At 42.8% G+C, this 24,902-nt stretch overlaps 1 protein-coding gene across 1 annotated transcript in view; it reads left to right on the top strand.

The window, feature by feature from the left end:
• The window catches only part of LOC147729973 (uncharacterized), a 1,004,770-nt gene that overhangs the window by 105,344 nt on the left and 874,524 nt on the right, over positions 1–24,902 (top strand). The window contains exon 3 of the mRNA XM_086954938.1: positions 4,432–4,578. Coding sequence (XP_086811064.1) covers positions 4,432–4,578 — 147 coding nt within the window. The remainder of the gene's footprint in view (positions 1–4,431; positions 4,579–24,902) is intronic.

The raw sequence follows: 24,902 nt of genomic DNA, 5'->3' as shown, positions 1-24,902 counted from the left end.
TATTACTTAAATGCCACAACAGGATGCACAATAGCTAAGTCAATATGTGGAATCATAAGGGAGTGATTCTTAGAGTTATGAAAAGCTTTGGGGACATTTGACTCAATATAGTCGAAAAAATAGACAGCTGTACCCAATGAGCCATTATTCCTAAGACATAATGCAAAGGATAGTTCAGAGAGGATTCACATTTAAAACACTGACTAAGATCCAAAGATCCTTCTGAAAAAGTGTTTTTTTTTTTTTTTTCAAAAACCTTTATTGAGAGTTACGACCATGTGCACAGCTCAGTGCCTACAACCACTCCGTGGCCGGCAGCGTTACAAAGTGGACATAGTACAGCAGTCAGAGAAGCAAAGAAAATTGTATAGTGACACAGCAAGCCGCCTACAACCACTACGGGCCGGCCGCGTACGGAGTAGAGTAATATAAAGCAACAATCGGTATTTGGGCAGAGCAAAGTGACCAGTGATGAATAAAGAATGATGACGGGCAGCATCTGTCAACCATTATGGAGCTATGCATCTTACATGTGCAAAATAACATCATGTGTCGCATTCTCAAATAAAACATATGGTCCCTCAATAATAAATTAGGTACATCATAATAATTGCATCGTATATGAACCGGATATATCTTATAATTTAAGTACCCAAGGTAAAAGGGAAATCAACAACCTATTAGAACAAAAAACCAAACTAACTTGGCATCAGTCAGTGTACAAAGATCCAAATATCTCATACCTGGGGTCAATCAGTGTCGGGCATAGGTGGCATATAAGAGGTACAGGGCGTCCACATACAAACAGAACAAATTAAAATTGCACAGAGAACTACAATGGGTACGAACACACAGGGGTCACCTCTGGTCGCGGAGGCTTCGGAGACACAGACCAGGAAGGAGCCCAGCCCACGATCCTGAGCTAGAGGGAGGGACCGACCCATCAGGGGTTGCACAGAGGTTGAATGTTAATGGTAGCAATCTATGGGGGCCGTTCCACCCTATCCTCCTGTGCCAAGGACCCAACCACCGAGGCGGGGGAGGTCGCCCTAGTCGAAGCCCACTGAACAAATGGCTCCCAGATATCTCGGGGTCGGGAGGCAGCAGGCATAGTCTCCCAATAGACACCTAACTGTGTATGCCCATAGACAACATCTGAGAGCCAGTTTGAGACCTTGGGTATCCCACGTCTACCCCACTTGAGTGCAAATTGTCGCCTAGCATACAGCAAGAGCAGAGCATGTAATTTCCTCCTTTTAGGTAAGGTTTCGTTTACCAACCCCAGCAGACCCAGATGTGGGGATGGGTCGTCAGTCCTGCCAACTATCTGATTTACACACACAAATATTTCTTGCCAGAAATCGATGAGCTTAGGGCAGTGCCACGCAACATGCAGGAAACTGACATTGTCAAGACCACATCTCCAACAATTGGCGTCTTCACGCAGGCGCATGCGGTGGAGGCTAATCGGGGTACGATAGTAGCGATGTAAGAATTTGAAGTGAATGAGGCGTAACCTGTAATTGGGTGATAGCTCCAATAACTGCTTGCAACAATACGACCATTGTTACTCAGTAAGAGGGGAGTCTAGCTCAGCATTCCAAAGCACCATAGACCTAGGCTGTACAACGGGGGCTTGATCCTGCATTTCATTATATAAGCGTGTCACTAGTTTCCTGGGGGAGGCGTGAGCTAGTATATTTTGTAAGGCGTTAAGTGTGGGAGGCGCCTCAGGGAAGCCCTCCCAAAGGGAGCGGCATGCCAGCTTCAACTGATGATACAGGAACACCTCCTGAAATGGGGTGTCCACCCCATCCTCCTGTAGCGGTGGATCACGGAAAACCCAGTCTGTGTATAGATCAGCAAAGGTGCGAAATTGGGCGCCTCCAAGCACTATCTCGCCACCACGAGTCTCTAGGCAGGCCAGCGTCGGGTTACTCTTCAACGGGACAGTGGGTGCATAAAGAAGCGGGAGCTTTGCATGTTTTTGTAGCTCATGCCACGCCCAGTGTAAAGTGTTAGCAGAGTCAACATCCGATGAGGGCCGAGTGTGTTTTTGGTAAAGTGCTACCGCCAGGGGCGTGGGCGATAATGAATCCTGCTCTACTGTGGAAAAAAGTGGGGTTTGATAGTAAAATAGATGGTATATTCCAGCTCTGACCTTATGATTTTATTAAACTATGCCATGGGCATCCCTCGTGCAAACAAACCAAACTCCGCAAACAGAGCATCCGACTCGCTCCCTTCACATCTACACCCAAAGACATCATGTGCGGTGTACCACAAGGATCATCCCTCAGCCCCACCCTGTTCGACATCTACATGAGCCTCCTCACAGATGTCAACAGATCCCATGGATTCAACATAATCTCCTACGCAGATGACACTCAACTAATCCTCTCGCTCACCGAGGAGCCCTTCAACACCAAAACCAACTTCTTCAACGCCATGACCAACAGAGCCAAATGAATGAGAGTACTGTTCTTCGGGAAGAACACCTCTGCATGAGACTACAGCTGGTGGCCTGCAGAATTTGGACCCACACCCTCACAGACCGATCATACACGCAACCTCAGCATTATCCTCAGCAGTCAACTGACCATGAAATGACAAGCCAACGCAGTTGCCTCCTTCTGTTTTCACACACTTTACATGCTCTGCAGAATCTTCAGATAGATCCCAATAAACACCAGAAAGACCTTCACTCAGGCTCTTGTGACCAGCAGCCTCGATTACCGTAATGCCCTCTACCTAGCGCCTAAGAAGACTCCAGACCATACAGAATGTGGCGGCCAGACTCATCCTGGACCTCCCCAAAGAAATCCACTTCGCGCCCCACCTGACGGACCTCTACTGACTCCCCATTCAGAGGAGGTGCTAGTTCAAGATCCTCACGCACTCCTTCAAAGCCCTCCATGGCCTAGGATTGGCCTACCTTAACCATCGAATGAACTTCCACCAACCCTCCAGACACGGCGCTCCTCTACACTCACCCTCACACACACACTTGCATCCGTCACAGTCACAGCGGTGGCCGCTCCTTCTTCTACACCGCTGACAAATCCTGGAACGACCTTCCCCTCCAGCTCTATTCAGCCCCCTCGCTGGTAGACTTCAGAAAGAGACTCAAGACATGGGTCTTTGACAGAGTTGCAGTGCCCAGATACCAGTAGGAGTGATAGTGTTGCACTTCACAAATGCGCATTGATGTTCGGTTTGATTGAAAGTAAGGCGTTGAGAGCTTCTTGGTACTGGGATCAATGTTATGGAACATTCTTCCTGGACTCCGACCCTCTGTCCAAAAACACCTCAGAACCAGAAGGGCCCTGAGCAGTCGCCTTTTTTAGATGTTCTCCCAGTATAGGTTCTATTACAATGTGTGGTTTTCTCACAATATCTAAGTGTAGCTTGTGCCCTGAAGCCTCCTAATGCTGCATATAGCCTTTCATAAAAATTCTAAATCTCATACTATAACTTAGCAGCCCTTGCTTAGTATGGGCTGGAAGCCAATTTAGTACTGTGCAACAGTATGTTGGTGATGGTTGACTCTGACTGGAGAGCCTCGCCTCAACATTCTGCAGGTGTTTGAGCAGTGTTGACCTTGTCTCTAGGGAAGTCTCCCAATTTCCCACCAGTTCAAAGCTTCAGAAAGTCCTGTAGGACCAAAGCAGGTGGCCTTATATCAACCACTGCATCTGCTACAGGCTAAGTTGCTTCGACTTCTTCAAAGTTTGGAAGACATCCTTATAGGCTTCTGTGTTCAAGGCCGTGTCAGACAGAGAGCTGAATTTGAGCTCCTACCACTATGAGCCAATCAAGGGAATAAAAATATGAATGGAATAATTATTTAGTTCAGCTAAAATAATGTCTGTGATGTTGAACAAACTTGGGGCAAATGCAACCTCTCAGCACTGAGCCAAGGTCAACCACATGAAGGAAATCTAAAAGCACTTTATAAATGTCATTTTTTTTAAATATTGTAATATTAGTTAGTCTGCTGGACTAAACACACTTCACACATTTATATACACAGTAGAACTGAAAAAGTCTGTAAGCATTGGAAGATGTAATATATCTAAGCTACAGAGGGGCGAAGTGATTTTGCAGGCTCACATAACTGGTGTAATTTAGTAGCCAGCAGTAGAGCTTAGGTCTCCTAATTCCACAGTCGACAAATCAGCCACTTGTCCATCCATCCCCTTTGTAGAATAAAAAGTGTCAGGCTTGCCAATCAATAATGAGGAGATATAACAGCTCCAAATAAAGGTGACTTTAGTCTTGGATCTGTGTATTTCATCCAGTTTCCTGATGTCCATTCCTCAGTGCAGAAAGGGAGCATTGTTTGTGCCCTGTCATTACAAATTAAAGAGAGCTTGACTTATGTCTTAGACTGAGCTGAGGAAAGTAAACTAAATCTTTGATTCCTTCTAGGTTTTAGACAAGCTTGGAGCAGTTCTTGCTGATGAGATTAAGGAACATCTCCAGGAGCCCAAAAAAAGACAAATGATCTTCCAACTTCTTGGCCCTCAATTTGTTCAGAAGCACTTCAGCGAGTATCCTAACCAACCAAGCTTGCTGGTAAGTATTTCATATATGACTGATAGATCCAGCTTATTTTGTTGGGTTCACAGCATTACCAACTACATCTCATTGCCATTTCTCTGTTGGACTATTCCTGTTCATTCTGTATTCTCTTTGTTGTGTTATTCGGTGTTTAGCATGTCATGCTCATACATAAGGATCATTATATTTTATATATGATCTAATGTCTTAGTGCACGAAGCACAAACTGTATTTTGAAGTACTTAAAATTGTATTACAGAAGAATTACTTACTACAAAATGCAATTCACAGACCTATGGGTGGAAATCTTCACCTTCACCTATTATTTCTTTCTATGGGGAGACACATGTAAGTTTACTACTAAGGGCCTTATTATGATGTCAGGCGGACTTGTGTCTGCCCGACACCGTATCGGTATGGGAACTGGCCGACCATGGGTTGACAGTTCCGCAGACCTAATTACATGGTGTGGTCAGAATCTAACATTTCACTACGGGAGCTTGTGCTGTGGCCATAAACCGGACGTAGCACAAGCTCTCATAGAGAAATTGGAGTTTGTGTGAATCCCGGCACCATGGCACCTTACGGTGCCTGCCATACGGTGCAAGGATTCACAGGGGGGCAGCATAGGTGCCACTTCGGCGCCAACAAGGGGCCACATGGTTAAAGGAGCCCTTGCTAGGGGCCCCAATGTCGCTTGTAGACATGTTTTCCATGTCGGAAACCCTGGCATGGAAAGCCAGCTCCTTGAGCCTGGCTTGATTCCAGCCAGAATGACCGTCTGGTTTCAGTTTAGACTGCCTGCATTGTAATGCGGCGGTAAATACTGAAACCCCGATGAGGAACAGAATTACACCAAATTTGGCAGCAAAGTAGCTTTTGGTCCAGAAAGCACTCTTCTTGTTAAATGGTGTAAATCTGTTTAGTAGTTCCTGAAATATTTAAAGAAATCTCAGATATACAACTGTGGCTGCTGTGGATCCGCGAACCCTCCCAATCTCCAGCCTGAGATCTGAATGGCTGGCAGCACTTCAAACCAGGAACTGTTGGCAGCCATCTTGTGACTCGGTTGAACAGAGTCACAAGCAAAATTGTTAAAAAAAGAAAAGGGGACAGGGTAGAAACCCCTAACCCCTTAGGCCTGAGCAGGGGGTCCCCAGGACCCAAAAAAGCATTTTTTTAAAAATAATTTGGTGGGATTCGTGGTAGATCTATGAATCCAGCCAAAAATAAATAAACAAGCAAAGCACTCTTTTTAGGCACCTGGCTGGGCCAGGTCCCGGGGCAATAAAAAATAAAAAAGCAGTACCCGCGCCTCTCCGGGGCTGTTTTTGATTGTAATGCGTAGGGGCCCCCCCATTCAGCCCCGGGGACCGCCACCTTTCCGGGGCTAAGTGTGTGAAATGTGGGGGGGCCACAAGGACCCACGCAGCCCCAGGGAGCGCCACCTCCTCGGGGTTACATGGAAATACGATGCATGGGGGGCTCTGTCCCCCCAATGCAGCTCGGGGATCGCCACCTCCCCGGGGGTACTATACTTACATGTGGGGGGGCACCCGCCGCCCCCTGCTGCCCCTGGGACCACCACCTCCCCAGGGCTATTTTCAAAATGGGAGGGGGGCCACATGGCACCCCTCCTGGAGCCGTAAATGGGCCTGTGCTCCACCACCCCCAGGGCCGGCTCCAGCAAAGTTCCGGGGTGCCCACCTGCCGGAACATTGCAGTTTGCTATGAGATGGCGGGAGTGCCATCCCATAGCAGACAAGTGTGCTCCGCTTTGAGCAAGGGAGAGCATTTTGCTCTTGCTTGTTCAAAGCGGAGAACACTTTGCTTTTTACACCTTAGGGAGCTGCATGTCAGCAGCTCTCTGGATGTAAAAAAAGCAATGACGGTTCCCATAGGAGGCGAGAGCCGGCTCGGACCACGGGGGTCCTTAAAGCTCCCCCTGCGATCCCATCAGTGATGTCACTGACCATGTCTTCAGTGATGTAATATGCGAGGTCATAAGCAGTGCATTGCAGGCGCAAGTTATAGTTAGTTAACTCAGCTAACTGTAACGGCTGAATTTGTCTGGTCTTGTATGAGTAAAATCTGACCCTAACTATTACGTTCCTGTACCTTTGTTTTTTTGTGTGAATTTCTAAGTTTTTTGAAAATTCCATTTGCTAATTATAATGTCCTTGTAACCTTTGTTCTTTTCAGTGAATATATATATAACTTTAATTATGTCAATACTCGGATAGACATTTTTAAATTCATTCGGAAAATCAAATAAAAAAAATATTATGCAGGGAAAACAGGCTTGGCAGCAAAAAAACAAACAGAGAGTGCACCGGCAACTGCAAGAACAGGAGTGCAAACAAGAGACTTGGGATTACTGAGAAATCTACATGACTTAAGAAATGAGGAAACCGATGACAATAGCACCCAAGATTTGGCATTAGAGGAGTGGTACAACATCAACCAACCTGCAGAAAGTCCATTAAAACCACCGTCAACTTTCAATCCCACTATGCCTCGTGACTCCATTGATGTCTTTGCAGACCGAGTGATTGATGAAATCAAAAAACTGCAAAATAAGACTATGAAATCTTACAACAAACCAAATGACAAATTGCGACCATATGTCACCCTCATGAAAAAACTAAAAAATGAAAATAAAATAGTAATTAACAATTCTGACAAAGGGGGCAATGTGGTCTTATGGGGCAAAAATGACTATATAGAAGAAGCCAATAAACAGCTGGGAGATACTTCCTGTTACTCCAAAATTGACATGGCCACAACCAGAAAAATCAATGATTCCTATTGCCACGACCTGTACAGATGGAAACTGGAAGGCCTCTTGAGCAAATATGAGTTCAAATTCCTTCACAAGGAATTTCCTGTTTTGCCCAACATGTACTTAATACCAAAAGTGCATAAACAACAGTCACCGGTGCCTGGCAGGCCGATTGTATCCGCGATAAATAGTGTTTTCGAAAACACTTCGAAGTACATTGATTTTTTTTAACAAAAATATGTGGTCGGACTTCCTGCCTATATCAAAGACAGTACTGATTTTATCTATCGCTTGGGACAATGTTTTTGGTCAGATGAATTCTTGCTAATAACGTTGGATATATCGACTTTATACACGAGTATAGTCCACACGGATGGTCTACGCGCTATGAAGCATTATTTGGACAGACGCCCTGTTGAACTATTGAATCATAGCATGATGCTGTTGCATATGATAGAGAAATGTTTGAATAATAATACTTTCCTGTTCAATGATGAGGTGTTCAAACAAACAAGAGGTGTCGCCATGGGGTCATGTTTCTCCCCCAGCTACGCGGGGCTCCACGTAGGCTGGTGGGAGGAGCATGTCCTCATGGTTAAACACAAAGAAATGTGGTCCAACAATGTGATACAATATTGGAGATATATCGACGATATATTCATTATTTGCAGAGGGACTGAGGCATTGGCCAGGCAGTTTGTACAGGCTATTAATGTGAATCACCTAAATCTCCATTTTACAGCGAACATCAGCAGTACCACAGCTAGCTTCCTGGGTGTGAGAATTGACATCATTGAGAATGAGATTGTCACCATCCTATTTAGGAAGGAAACTTCCGGCAACTCAATTCTTCATGCGTGAAGTTTTCACCCCCAACACACCATTAGGAGCATCCCCTATGGGGAGTTCTTACGAATCCACAGAGCATGCAGCTGCCCCGTTTTGAGAAACAAATGTCAGCAAGAAGCTAGGGCAAGACTGATTTGCCGTGGGTACAAAGCAGCTTTGCTGGACTCAGCTATGAGGAGAGCAAACCAATTAGGGAGACATGATTTATTGAACCCTGACAGAGAGAAAAACTCCACTGCCACACAGCCAGGGGATATCAATGCCTCTAGACTCATCACAGGCTACAGCCGTCAATCCAAACAGATAACCAAGATTATCAAACAACAATGGCCCATCATTTTATCAGATCAAGTTCTCAGAGATATTATGCCAATAACACCGACCATCACATTTAGGCGAGCATATGCTATGAGAAATGATTTGGTAAAGAACAGTCCCGAGACCATCAAGGCCAACAGATGGCTGTCCCCTCGCAAGGGTTTCTATCGTTGCAGCTCATGCAGAGCTTGCAAATTTGGTGTCAATACAAGATCATATACAACCCCTTTTGAAGTTAACCCCATACCCCTACGAGATCATTTCACTTGCCGTACTGAACTAGCAGTGTATGTCCTCACCTGCAGCTGCAATTTGCAATATGTCGGCAGCACCAAGCTTCCGGTGCATCAACGCATATTGCAGCACCTGCGTGCTATTTTACACGCAGACCAGAGCTACCCCGTGGCCCGACATTTTCAATCCGCTCACAATAAAAACTTGGCGGATTTGAAATATTATGCATAGACGCTGTAGCCACTAATAAAAGAGGTGGAGACTACGAGAAACAACTGCGGCAACTTGAATCACGTTATATAGTTCTCCTTTAACAGCAAGAGCCCAGGGGGTCTTAATATGGGGGAAGACCTGCACAATTTTCTGTGAGCAAATCCCAGTATTGAGAACTACGACCAGTAGACCATAATAATTGTACTGATATCAGTCTTTGAGCCATTTGAGTAGCGCGCTCACGCATCCTAATAATTAAATATATGAGATGAACCCAAAAACCCCACAGTCGGGATGATGAATTTTTTCACTATTTATTTCACAAGCACTTTTTGCACTTTAATTAGTTTTCTTTTATTTTCCTCATTGGAAGCCTATGCACTATGAGAGCACCCCAATTAGCGTTACACACAGAGTATCATTCAGTCACACATAAAAGTATGTTAACTTTGATGTAGGAAGACTAGATGACACAGCATTGACACCGCGTAGTGGTCCAGGATGTTCCTAATATTGCAATTTCAGGCGAGTTCTAGGTGAGCCTCCCTATATGCATTAGAAAATGATGGGTTAATAACTTGTTTGCTACACATTGTGTTAGATGTTCATTTTCTTAGCATAACATAACAAGTTTTACACATATGCGTATTTGTACGGAGTATAACTTACAACATTTGTTGCTTTCAAAAACAGCAAAATTTAAAAAAAATACCAAAATGTGTTTTTCCTATCTATCAATTATATGTCTATGGAAAATATGGTGATATAGGATCATGTGGCATCATTGTTATCATTACGATTTTTAATGTTTACATAATTTGGTTTCACATGCTGATATGCAAATTATGGGGGCACTAAGGGGCAAACATCTACAAAACCAATTTGATTGCGGTGTAACTTGACATTGTTTACATTATTATCAAATGCAAGCAAATATCAGGCATTTGTGCTAGAAATGAATATGGACCTGCACGGTCGCTAGATAACATTGTTTTATATTGCTTGTTTCTTTCTTCTTTTTTGGGTGTATTTAAATACGAGGACGTACATGCACATCTTATGTCAAGTATTTCCGCATATTGTATGTTATAAGATGGCGCCCATATTTGCAACCCAATAACATTGCAAGTCAGCCACTAGTCTTTTAACTATGTCTATGACTATCTTGGCGCGAAAACGCGCTATTGATGTGACTTTAAATAGTGTGTTTATGCATTCTGTCGATTGTCAGTGAGCAAGGGCACGGACGTGCCCGAAACGCGTCTGATGACAGCTTTTTACCCACACGATGTATAATAAATTCAAGCAGTTGGACATCTAACCTCGCCTGGGCGTGCTGATTTTTGCTGTCTGTGTGCCTTTCTGTGCGGCAAGCACCTGTGAAGACGGGCTGGATGTACATATATATACATATATATATATATTTTTTTTTTTCAAATATTTTTTTTAGTACACCTCCATTTCAATCAGACCCCCTTGACTAAAAACAGATTGGGTATTGCAGGTTTCTTTCTTTGTAAAAACTGGAAGGCCTGCAAAAGCAGTAACAAAACCACCACCTTTAACGGCAAACAAGGGGATCCTAAGTCTGTCAGAAAAATAAAGCAGTTTTTGAACTTCAATTTTGATTTCACAGTGTACTGCCTAATATGCCCTTGTCATAAAAGATACATTGGTAGCACCATCCACCAAACCAAAAAGCGCCTCCTGGAACATATGCGCGCCATTACAAACAAAGATGCTACCTACCCTGTTGCTCACCATTTTGAGAAATACCATCAGAGCAACAGGCATCTCTTTAAATTCTGCTGCTTAGAACAGGTAGAAAAACATGAGAGAGGTGGGGATACGGTGTGCAGACTGCGGGCTTTGGAGTCAAGATATATAATTGACCTTCAAACCAAAGCACCAATAGGGCTAAATAATGACAAAAGATACCGGGCACACATTTTGGAATAAACAGTATAGATACAGTAAAGGTACTCATAAGAAAGTTGACACCGGTGGTTCAAAGTAAGTCGTTTATGTAGATGGTATTCTTTTTAGAAGTGAAAAACAACGCCAGCCGACACGTGTTTCATCATCAGGACAATGTCTGTGACTCTTTAGGGCTATAAATCATACAAGGAAAGAAAAGAGAAACAGAAAATATATATACATATAAGTACACAGTCATAATATTTTACAGGCATTGTCCTGATGACGAAACACGTGTCGGCTGGCGTTGTTTTTCACTTCTAAAAAGAATACCTTCTACATAAACGACTTACTTTGAACCACCGGTGTCAACTTTCTTATGAGTACCTTTACTGTATCTATACTGTTTATTCAAAAAACGGGTGCCCAGTATCTTTTGTAATTGTTGCAGTGTTAAGGGCTTTTGCTTTTAACTCACACAGAGGTTCAGGGTCTTCCTCTGCACTGACAGCACCGTCAACAAATTTGTTCAAATCTACCACTACTCAGTCACTGGTCATCTGCTTGAGCGCCATTGTCCTGCTCCCTCTCAAATTATTTGCAGGCGTACACGTCTGACCCCTGCAGGACTTACTTAAGTTGATATTTTGTCCTATTATGGATAGGAAAAAAGTGGCATCGGAATTGTTCGAGAACTTAGAGAAAGGAATCCAAACATCAGGTCCTTCAACAAGTGGAAACCCTTCACGTACAGAATCTCTCAAAGAAAAATTCATTAAATTAGAAAGGCTCAAAATGACTGAAAACGCTAGATGGTGGGATAGTGTTACCCTGAAACAGTTCTTATGTTAAATAGAGTCCCAAGGGGACTCCGCTCTCAGATTTTCCCAACGTTCGATGACCTGGACGATGATCTTCTAGGCAAATGGGAAGAGGCACTGACAATCAATTCAAACATGCCCATCCATATCCTTATCGAGAACGCCGAACGAAAAGTGAGTAAATTACAAACAGACATTGCACAATTGGAAACTGAGATAAAGGATCTAGATCTAAAGGAGGCTACTGAAAAAAACTACGCCATTCTGAATAAGATATTGAGCAAACACCAGAGCGATATTAAAGATAGAAAGAGCAGACAATTAAAAAGAGACGAGGCAGACTACAAGGAGGGACTCATGTTCACATTCGCGAGGAAATACGACCAACTAGTCCGCACCACCAAACAAAGCGATACACTAGAAAGAGTAGACACATCCTCCATTTCCTCAAGCCTTTCATCCCTCAACACACTCCCCAGTGATAGCGAATCCGAACCCCAGAGAACCACCATTACCTCTAATTTTTTACACGAAGTCCAAACAATCAGACGCGACAACAGAACACAGCAGAGACAGAATACACTAGAAAGAAAACCCATAGAACGAAAAGATCAGGGAAAGGAGGAGTACAAGAAAAAGTTAAGATCAGGGCACACGAGGAAATAACCGACCATCCTAAAGAGGTACAGGTTGTCAACCTCTCATCCAAATCACTGACTGAAGACATGGTCTCTGTACTTAGCAAGGACCTTAATTTTAACCCACACGAAAGAGGTGGACCTCTGCAGAACCAAAATTGACCTGTTTAAATTCATTAGAGGTTTGAATCTCAAAAAACATTTTGCCAATATCCCCAGAGATAACACCATCATTAGAGATACCAATATTCCCTCACCACTAAGTGTACAAACCATTAGAGAGATTAAAGACACACATAATCATGACACTTAGTGATATGGACGACCAACCTTACACGGCCAAACAACTTCTACATGAACTAGAGATTGATGGTGACACCACGTTGGCCAGTAATCCCCAAAACAAATCCAGATGGACTCCCAATTAACCAGGTGGAAATCCAGTCGACACCGTATATAACTTGGTACTGGAAGACATTGACAAACATGAAATCAGACTGGACAAACATCAACACAGGGGCAGGGACAATCTTACCAGAAATGAACGCATGGCCCTTCGAACTCTTTCCTCCGATTACGGCATAATAATAAGAGAGGAAGACAAAGGCGGAAACGTCATCATTATGGACAGAATAGACAGAATAGATTACCGCAATGAGATTTTATCTCAACTCAGTGACCCCACATGGTATATACACATTGGTAACAACCCCAATGACTCTCAAACCAATCTGATCAACAACCAGCTGAAAGATTGGCATACAGAAGGTCTATTAAATGACTAAGAGGTACTCTATATGAAAGTAGACAGGCCGACGGAACCATGCCTATACACACTTCCGAAAATTCATAAACCATCCCCTTTCCCCCCCCGGAAGACCAATCGTGTCAGGTATAGGGAGACCCACCGAGAGACTGACTGAATATGTGGACCTCTTTCTTAACCCTGTGGTCAAAAACCTTCCATCATTCATCCAAGACACAAAGCACATTCTGAGCATCCTCAACGACATTCAATGGCAACTGGGTATGATCATGGCAACTCTCGATGTGGTGTCCCTATACCCTTCCATCAAATCCGACACAGGCCTAGAAGCTGTCACCAGATATCTGGACACGAGACCAGCCACATTGTGGCAACATACAAACATGTTACTGTCCATGATGGACATTATTCTCAAAAACAACTATTTCATGAATGACAAAAAATGGTACAAGCATACAAGCAAACGAAAGGAGTGGCCATGGGCTCAAGGTTCTCTCCTTTGTTTGCAAACCTCTACATGGGTTTATTGGAAGCAACTTGGATCTTGGGAAAACAAGGAGCACGCTGGATATACTACATTGTGTACTGGGGTCGCGATATAGACGACTGTTTACTTCTCTGGGCCGGCACACAGGCAGAATTAGAGGCTTTCTGTAGTCACCTCAACACTAACGACATGGATATGAAGTTCACATGTAACTATAGCACACTTCTGATCACTTTCTTAGATCTGGAACTTTATGTTAAAGACAATACTCTTCAAAGCAGATTGTACCACAAGGAGACATCCTGCAATGCTATACTCCGAGCAGACAGTTCTCACCCGAATCACCAGATTGAAGATATCCCGTATGGTGAACTAGTTAAAGCACGCAGAAACTGTAGCGATGACACTGAATTTGCTAAATGTATCTCTGATATGAAAGACAGAATTCACAAACAAGGCTATGACTCTAGAATTATCAACAAAGCAGCCAACAGAATCAGTAAGGTAAATCGAGAGAGCACCCTGCGACCCAAAAGTTGAACACAAACAAGCGCCACGACTACAATGACCTGAGCACAGTTGTTAGGAAAAGCATCAATAGACATTTGAACATCCTACAAGCAGACAAAACTCTCCGCTCCAACATCCGCATAAGGCCACTCATCACCTATAGACGTGGAAGAACTCTACGTTCTAGATTAAGTCCCAGTGTGCCTCGCTCTACCAACACCACCTCTTGGCTCACGCCACACACCAAAGGGTTCCACAAATGTGGATGCTGTGGTGTTTGTAAATGGGCACGCAACGGTGTCAGAACCTGCACTAGTTACCACAAACGCAACTACGAGATTGATGTCAACATAAACTGCAACACTAAATTTATACAGTTAGGACATTGACCACGAACTGCAATACTTCCTAGGCACCTGTCCTTTTTTTCTGGTTATTGTAGACACATCACACCATGCCCAGACAATACCTCCTGTTTACATATGTTTCCAATGATCCTTATGTGAATAACTTACCTGTACACGGCCATTTCCGAACTATCTTTCAGTCCACAACAATATCCACCAGTACCCTCATTGTGAACCACCAGTTCCTGTTTTTACTGCCCCCATGTGACAATGCCATTTATTGTCCCCATAAATGCCCTGATAAAATCGAAAGTCACTCTGATGCATGTCACCAGATCTGAAATGCTTTTGTATCTCATTACCTTTTTCTATCCACCTTTTATGAGATCCCATTTGACACTCAATATTTGTACTCCAATTGTGTTTTTACTCATTCGATTGTCAATTCTCAATTGTATTTATACACATTTATCCAGAATTACGATGTTTCACTATCATTATTGTACTTCAGTGCACCGCTATTTAAGCTTGTGGAAAGTCCACCCTTGTGCAAACATGATCCTGTGTCTTCGTATTCTATTATTCTTATTGTTCTTTCCTTCCTCCCTGGGGCACTGTAACGACCGGATTTTCAGACCAGATATCACCAGCTCACCAAGACACCAGCAATCCAGCCGGAACGTAACCATCTCCCTCCCCAGAGCCTACTTAGCACAGTACCTAGGTACCTTCCTGGGGATGGGGAATTAGCAATATACAAGCTCATATCATCAAAAACACCACTAAATCTAAAGGATTACTAGGAATACTCACTAATTACTAAGGAATTCCATGTCATATCCTATGATCTCACCTTATAGTCTCACGACAACTCAGGCCCAGACTATGCTACCCTCCTCCTCATAGTGAAAAGGGGGCAGTTTCTCCCCCAGCTACGCGGGGCTCCACGTAGGCTGGTGGGAGGAGCATGTCCTCATGGTTAAACACAAAGAAATGTGGTCCAACAATGTGATAGAATATTGGAGATATATCGACGATATATTCATTATTTGGAGAGGGACTGAGGCATTGGCCAGGCAGTTTGTACAGGCTATTAATGTGAATCACCTAAATCTCCATTTTACAGCGAACATCAGCAGTACCACAGCTAGCTTCCTGGATGTGAGAATTGACATCATTGAGAATGAGATTGTCACCAGCCTATTTAGGAAGGAAACTTCCGGCAACTCAATTCTTCATGCGTCAAGTATTCACCCCCAACACACCATTAGGAGCATCCCCTATGGGGAGTTCTTACGAATCCACAGAGCATGCAGCTGCCCCGTTTTGAGAAAAAAATGTCAGCAAGAAGCTAGGGCAAGACTGATTTGCCGTGGGTACAAAGCAGCTTTGCTGGACTCAGCTATGAGGAGAGCAAACCAATTAGGGAGACATGATTTATTGAACCCTGACAGAGAGAAAAACTCCACTCCCACACAGCCAGGGGATGTCAATGCCTCTAGACTCATCACAGGCTACAGCCGTCAATCCAAACAGATAACCAAGATCATCAAACAACAATGGCCCATCATTTTATCAGATCAAGTTCTCAGAGATATTATGCCAATAACACCGACCGTCACATTTAGGCGGGCATATGCTATGAGAAATGATTTGGTAAAGAACAGTCCCGAGACCATCAAGGCCAACAAATGGCTGTCCCCTCGCAAGGGTTTCTATCGTTGCAGCTCATGCAGAGCTTGCAAATTTGGTGTCAATACAAGATCATATACAACCCCTTTTGAAGTTAACCCCATACCCCTACGAGATCATTTCACTTGCCGCACTGATCTAGCAGTGTATGTCCTCACCTGCAGCTGCAATTTGCAATATGTCGGCAGCACCAAGCTTCCGGTGCATCAACGCATATTGCAGCACCTGCCTGCTATTTTACACGCAGACCAGAGCTACCCGGTGGCCCGACATTTTCAATCCGCTCACAATAAAAACTTGGCGGATTTGAAATATTACGTCATAGACGCTGTAGCCACTAATTAAAGAGGTGGAGACTACGAGAAACAACTGCGGCAACTTGAATCACGTTATATAGTTCTCCTTAACAGCAAGAGCCCAGGGGGTCTTAATATGGGGGAAGACCTGCACAATTTTCTGTGAGCAAATCCCAGTATTGAGAACTACGACCAGTAGACCATGATAATTGTACTGATATCAGTCTTTGAGCCATTTGAGTAGCGCGCTCACGCATCCTAATAATTAAATATATGAGATGAACCCAAAAACCCCACAGTCGGGATGATGAATTTTTTCACTATTTATTTCACAAGCACTTTTTGCACTTTAATTAGTTTTCTTTTATTTTCCTCATTGGAAGCCTATGCACTATGAGAGCACCCCAATTAGCGTTACACACAGAGTATCATTCAGTCACACATAAAAGTCTGTTAACTTTGATGTAGTAAGACTAGATGACACAGCATTGACACCGCGTAGTGGTCCAGGATGTTCCTAATATTGCAATTTCAGGCGAGTTCTTCGTGAGCCTCCCTATATGCATTAGAAAATGATGGGTTAATAACTTGTTTGCTACACATTGTGTTAGATGTTCATTTTCTTAGCATAACATAACAAGTTTTACACATATGCGTATTTGTACGGAGTATAACTTACAACATCTGTTGCTTTCAAAAACAACAAAATTTAAAAAAAATACCAAAATGTGTTTTTCCTATCTATCAATTATATGTCTATGGAAAATATGGTGATATAGGATCATGTGGCCATCATTGTTATCATTACGATTTTTAATGTTTACATAATTTGGTTTCACATGCTGATATGCAAATTATGGGGGCACTAAGGGGCAAACATCTACAAAACCAATTTGATTGCGGTGTAACTTGACATTGTTTACATTATCATCAAATGCAAGCAAATATCAGGCATTTGTGCTAGAAATGAATATGGACCTGCACGGTCGCTAGATAACATTGTTTTATATTGCTTGTTTCTTTCTTCTTTTTTGGGTGTATTTAAATACGAGGACGTACATGCACATCTTATGTCAAGTATTTCCGCATATTGTATGTTATAAGATGGCGCCCATATTTGCAACCCAATAACATTGCAAGTCAGCCACTAGTCTTTTAACTATGTCTATGACTATCTTGGCGCGCAATTGATGTGACTTTAAATAGTGTGTTTATGCATTCTGTCGATTGTCAGTGAGCAAGGGCACGGACGTGCCCGAAACGCGTCTGATGACAGCTTTTTACCCACACGATGTATAATAAATTCAAGCAGTTGGACATCTAACCTCGCCTGGGCGTGCTGATTTTTGCTGTCTGTGTGCCTTTCTGTGCGGCAAGCACCTGTGAAGATAGGCTGGATGTACATATATATATATACATATATATATATATATATTTTTTAAATATATTCTTTAGTACACCGCCATTTCAATCAGACCCCCCTTGACTAAAAACAGATTGGGTATTGCAGGTTTCTTTCTTTGTAAAAACTGGAAGGCCTGCAAAAGCAGTAACAAAACCACCACCTTTAACGGCAAACAAGGGGATCCTAGGTCGGTCAGAAAAATAAAGCAGTTTTTGAACTTCAATTCTGATTTCACAGTGTACTGCCTAATATGCCCTTGTCATAAAAGATACATTGGTAGCACCATCCACCAAACCAAAAAGCGCCTCCTGGAACATATGCGTGCCATTACAAACAAAGATGCTACCTACCCTGTTGCTCACCATTTTGAGAAATACCATCAGAGCAACAGGCATCTCTTTAAATTCTGCTGCTTAGAACAGGTAGAAAAACATGAGAGAGGTGGGGATACGGTGTGCAGACTGCGGGCTTTGGAGTCAAGATATATAATTGACCTTCAAACCAAAGCACCAATAGGGCTAAATAATGACAAAAGATACCGGGCACACATTTTGGAATAAACAGTATAGATACAGTAAAGGTACTCATAAGAAAGTTGACACCGGTGGTTCAAAGTAAGTCGTTTATGTAGATGGTATTCTTTTTAGAAGTGAAAAACAACGCCAGCCGACACGTGTTTCATCATCAGGACAATGTCTGTGACTCTTTAGGGCTATAAATCATACAAGTCAAGAAAAGAGAAACAGAAAATATATATACATATAAGTACACAGTCATAATATTTTACAGGCATTGTCCTGATTGTCAAACCCGACACAGGCCTAGAAGCTGTCACCAGATATCTGGACACGAGACCAGCCACATTGTGGCAACATCCAAACATGTTACTGTCCATGATGGACATTATTCTCAAAAACAACTATTTCATGAATGACAAAAAATGGTACAAGCATACAAGCAAACAAAAGGAGTGGCCATGGGCTCAAGGTTCTCTCCTTTGTTTGCAAACCTCTACATGGGTTCATTGGAAGCAACTTGGATCTTGGGAAAACAAGGAGCACGCTGGATATACTACATTGTGTACTTGGGTCGCGATATAGACGACTGTTTACTTCTCTGGTCCGGCACACAGGCAGAATTAGAGGCTTTCTGTAGTCACCTCAACACTAACGACATGGATATGAAGTTCACATGTAACTATAGCACACTTCTGATCACTTTCTTAGATTTGGAACTTTATGTAAAAGACAATACTCTTCAAAGCAGATTGTACCACAAGGAGACATCCTGCAATGCTATACTCCGAGCAGACAGTTCTCACCCGAATCACCAGATTGAAGATATCCCGTATGGTGAACTAGTTAAAGCACGCAGAAACTGTAGCGATGACACTGAATTTGCTAAATGTATCTCTGATATGAAAGACAGAATTCACAAACAAGGCTATGACTCTAGAATTATCAACAAAGCAGCCAACAGAATCAGTAAGGTAAATCGAGAGAGCACCCTGCGACCCAAAAGTTGAACACAAACAAGCGCCACGACTACAATGACCTGAGCACAGTTGTTAGGAAAAGCATCAATAGACATTTGAACATCCTACAAGCAGACAAAACTCTCCGCTCCAACATCCGCATAAGGCCACTCATCACCTATAGACGTGGAAGAACTCTACGTTCTAGATTAAGTCCCAGTGTGCCTCGCTCTACCAACACCACCTCTTGGCTCACGCCACACACCAAAGGGTTCCACAAATGTGGATGCTGTGGTGTTTGTAAATGGGCACGCAACGGTGTCAGAACCTGCACTAGTTACCACAAACGCAACTACGAGATTGATGTCAACATAAACTGCAACACTAAATTTATACAGTTAGGACATTGACCACGAACTGCAATACTTCCTAGGCACCTGTCCTTTTTTTCTGGTTATTGTAGACACATCACACCATGCCCAGACAATACCTCCTGTTTACATATGTTTCCAATGATCCTTATGTGAATAACTTACCTGTACACGGCCATTTCCGAACTATCTTTCAGTCCACAACAATATCCACCAGTACCCTCATTGTGAACCACCAGTTCCTGTTTTTACTGCCCCCATGTGACAATGCCATTTATTGTCCCCATAAATGCCCTGATAAAATCGAAAGTCACTCTGATGCATGTCACCAGATCTGAAATGCTTTTGTATCTCATTACCTTTTTCTATCCACCTTTTATGAGATCCCATTTGACACTCAATATTTGTACTCCAATTGTGTTTTTACTCATTCGATTGTCAATTCTCAATTGTATTTATACACATTTATCCAGAATTACGATGTTTCACTATCATTATTGTACTTCAGTGCACCGCTATTTAAGCTTGTGGAAAGTCCACCCTTGTGCAAACATGATCCTGTGTCTTCGTATTCTATTATTCTTATTGTTCTTTCCTTCCTCCCTGGGGCACTGTAACGACCGGATTTTCAGACCAGATATCACCAGCTCACCAAGACACCAGCAATCCAGCCGGAACGTAACCATCTCCCTCCCCAGAGCCTACTTAGCACAGTACCTAGGTACCTTCCTGGGGATGGGGAATTAGCAATATACAAGCTCATATCATCAAAAACACCACTAAATCTAAAGGATTACTAGGAATACTCACTAATTACTAAGGAATTCCATGTCATATCCTATGATCTCACCTTATAGTCTCACGACAACTCAGGCCCAGACTATGCTACCCTCCTCCTCATAGTGAAAAGGGGGCAGTTTCTCCCCCAGCTACGCGGGGCTCCACGTAGGCTGGTGGGAGGAGCATGTCCTCATGGTTAAACACAAAGAAATGTGGTCCAACAATGTGATAGAATATTGGAGATATATCGACGATATATTCATTATTTGGAGAGGGACTGAGGCATTGGCCAGGCAGTTTGTACAGGCTATTAATGTGAATCACCTAAATCTCCATTTTACAGCGAACATCAGCAGTACCACAGCTAGCTTCCTGGATGTGAGAATTGACATCATTGAGAATGAGATTGTCACCAGCCTATTTAGGAAGGAAACTTCCGGCAACTCAATTCTTCATGCGTCAAGTATTCACCCCCAACACACCATTAGGAGCATCCCCTATGGGGAGTTCTTACGAATCCACAGAGCATGCAGCTGCCCCGTTTTGAGAAAAAAATGTCAGCAAGAAGCTAGGGCAAGACTGATTTGCCGTGGGTACAAAGCAGCTTTGCTGGACTCAGCTATGAGGAGAGCAAACCAATTAGGGAGACATGATTTATTGAACCCTGACAGAGAGAAAAACTCCACTCCCACACAGCCAGGGGATGTCAATGCCTCTAGACTCATCACAGGCTACAGCCGTCAATCCAAACAGATAACCAAGATCATCAAACAACAATGGCCCATCATTTTATCAGATCAAGTTCTCAGAGATATTATGCCAATAACACCGACCGTCACATTTAGGCGGGCATATGCTATGAGAAATGATTTGGTAAAGAACAGTCCCGAGACCATCAAGGCCAACAAATGGCTGTCCCCTCGCAAGGGTTTCTATCGTTGCAGCTCATGCAGAGCTTGCAAATTTGGTGTCAATACAAGATCATATACAACCCCTTTTGAAGTTAACCCCATACCCCTACGAGATCATTTCACTTGCCGCACTGATCTAGCAGTGTATGTCCTCACCTGCAGCTGCAATTTGCAATATGTCGGCAGCACCAAGCTTCCGGTGCATCAACGCATATTGCAGCACCTGCCTGCTATTTTACACGCAGACCAGAGCTACCCGGTGGCCCGACATTTTCAATCCGCTCACAATAAAAACTTGGCGGATTTGAAATATTACGTCATAGACGCTGTAGCCACTAATTAAAGAGGTGGAGACTACGAGAAACAACTGCGGCAACTTGAATCACGTTATATAGTTCTCCTTAACAGCAAGAGCCCAGGGGGTCTTAATATGGGGGAAGACCTGCACAATTTTCTGTGAGCAAATCCCAGTATTGAGAACTACGACCAGTAGACCATGATAATTGTACTGATATCAGTCTTTGAGCCATTTGAGTAGCGCGCTCACGCATCCTAATAATTAAATATATGAGATGAACCCAAAAACCCCACAGTCGGGATGATGAATTTTTTCACTATTTATTTCACAAGCACTTTTTGCACTTTAATTAGTTTTCTTTTATTTTCCTCATTGGAAGCCTATGCACTATGAGAGCACCCCAATTAGCGTTACACACAGAGTATCATTCAGTCACACATAAAAGTCTGTTAACTTTGATGTAGTAAGACTAGATGACACAGCATTGACACCGCGTAGTGGTCCAGGATGTTCCTAATATTGCAATTTCAGGCGAGTTCTTCGTGAGCCTCCCTATATGCATTAGAAAATGATGGGTTAATAACTTGTTTGCTACACATTGTGTTAGATGTTCATTTTCTTAGCATAACATAACAAGTTTTACACATATGCGTATTTGTACGGAGTATAACTTACAACATCTGTTGCTTTCAAAAACAACAAAATTTAAAAAAAATACCAAAATGTGTTTTTCCTATCTATCCATTATATGTCTATGGAAAATATGGTGATATAGGATCATGTGGCCATCATTGTTATCATTACGATTTTTAATGTTTACATAATTTGGTTTCACATGCTGATATGCAAATTATGGGGGCACTAAGGGGCAAACATCTACAAAACCAATTTGATTGCGGTGTAACTTGACATTGTTTACATTATTATCAAATGCAAGCAAATATCAGGCATTTGTGCTAGAAATGAATATGGACCTGCACGGTCGCTAGATAACATTGTTTTATATTGCTTGTTTCTTTCTTCTTTTTTGGGTGTATTTAAATACGAGGACGTACATGCACATCTTATGTCAAGTATTTCCGCATATTGTATGTTATAAGATGGCGCCCATATTTGCAACCCAATAACATTGCAAGTCAGCCACTAGTCTTTTAACTATGTCTATGACTATCTTGGCGCGAAAACGCGCAATTGATGTGACTTTAAATAGTGTGTTTATGCATTCTGTCGATTGTCAGTGAGCAAGGGCACGGACGTGCCCGAAACGCGTCTGATGACAGCTTTTTACCCACACGATGTATAATAAATTCAAGCAGTTGGACATCTAACCTCGCCTGGGCGTGCTGATTTTTGCTGTCTGTGTGCCTTTCTGTGCGGCAAGCACCTGTGAAGATAGGCTGGATGTACATATATATATATACATATATATATATATATTTTTTAAATATATTCTTTAGTACACCGCCATTTCAATCAGACCCCCCTTGACTAAAAACAGATTGGGTATTGCAGGTTTCTTTCTTTGTAAAAACTGGAAGGCCTGCAAAAGCAGTAACAAAACCACCACCTTTAACGGCAAACAAGGGGATCCTAGGTCGGTCAGAAAAATAAAGCAGTTTTTGAACTTCAATTCTGATTTCACAGTGTACTGCCTAATATGCCCTTGTCATAAAAGATACATTGGTAGCACCATCCACCAAACCAAAAAGCGCCTCCTGGAACATATGCGTGCCATTACAAACAAAGATGCTACCTACCCTGTTGCTCACCATTTTGAGAAATACCATCAGAGCAACAGGCATCTCTTTAAATTCTGCTGCTTAGAACAGATAGAAAAACATGAGAGAGGTGGGGATACGGTGTGCAGACTGCGGGCTTTGGAGTCAAGATATATAATTGACCTTCAAACCAAAGCACCAATAGGGCTAAATAATGACAAAAGATACCGGGCACACATTTTGGAATAAACAGTATAGATACAGTAAAGGTACTCATAAGAAAGTTGACACCGGTGGTTCAAAGTAAGTCGTTTATGTAGATGGTATTCTTTTTAGAAGTGAAAAACAACGCCAGCCGACACGTGTTTCATCATCAGGACAATGTCTGTGACTCTTTAGGGCTATAAATCATACAAGTCAAGAAAAGAGAAACAGAAAATATATATACATATAAGTACACAGTCATAATATTTTACAGGCATTGTCCTGATTGTCAAACCCGACACAGGCCTAGAAGCTGTCACCAGATATCTGGACACGAGACCAGCCACATTGTGGCAACATCCAAACATGTTACTGTCCATGATGGACATTATTCTCAAAAACAACTATTTCATGAATGACAAAAAATGGTACAAGCATACAAGCAAACAAAAGGAGTGGCCATGGGCTCAAGGTTCTCTCCTTTGTTTGCAAACCTCTACATGGGTTCATTGGAAGCAACTTGGATCTTGGGAAAACAAGGAGCACGCTGGATATACTACATTGTGTACTTGGGTCGCGATATAGACGACTGTTTACTTCTCTGGTCCGGCACACAGGCAGAATTAGAGGCTTTCTGTAGTCACCTCAACACTAACGACATGGATATGAAGTTCACATGTAACTATAGCACACTTCTGATCACTTTCTTAGATTTGGAACTTTATGTAAAAGACAATACTCTTCAAAGCAGATTGTACCACAAGGAGACATCCTGCAATGCTATACTCCGAGCAGACAGTTCTCACCCGAATCACCAGATTGAAGATATCCCGTATGGTGAACTTGTTAAAGCACGCAGAAACTGTAGCGATGACACTGAATTTGCTAAATGTATCTCTGATATGAAAGACAGAATTCACAAACAAGGCTATGACTCTAGAATTATCAACAAAGCAGTCAACAGAATCAGTAAGGTAAATCGAGAGAGCACCCTGCGACCCAAAAGTTGAACACAACCAAGCGCCACGACTGCAATGACCTGAGCACAGTTGTTAGGAAAAGCATCAATAGACATTTGAACATCCTACAAGCAGACAAAACTCTCAGCTCCAACATCTGCCCAAGGCCACTCATCACCTATAGACGTGGAAGAACTCTACGTTCTAGATTAAGTCCCAGTGTGCCTCGCTCTACCAACACCACCTCCTGGCTAACCCCACACACCAAAGGGTTCCACAAATGTGGATGCTGTGGTGTTTGTAAATGGGCACGCAACGGTGTCAGAACCTGCACTAGTCACCACAAACG

This window comes from Lissotriton vulgaris, chromosome 2_1 (assembly GCF_964263255.1).
Source record: "Lissotriton vulgaris chromosome 2_1, aLisVul1.2, whole genome shotgun sequence".
Classification (NCBI taxonomy): Eukaryota; Metazoa; Chordata; class Amphibia; order Caudata; family Salamandridae; genus Lissotriton; species Lissotriton vulgaris.
Note: the sequence above shows the minus strand (reverse complement) of the source record. Positions and strands in the feature narration are given on the sequence as shown.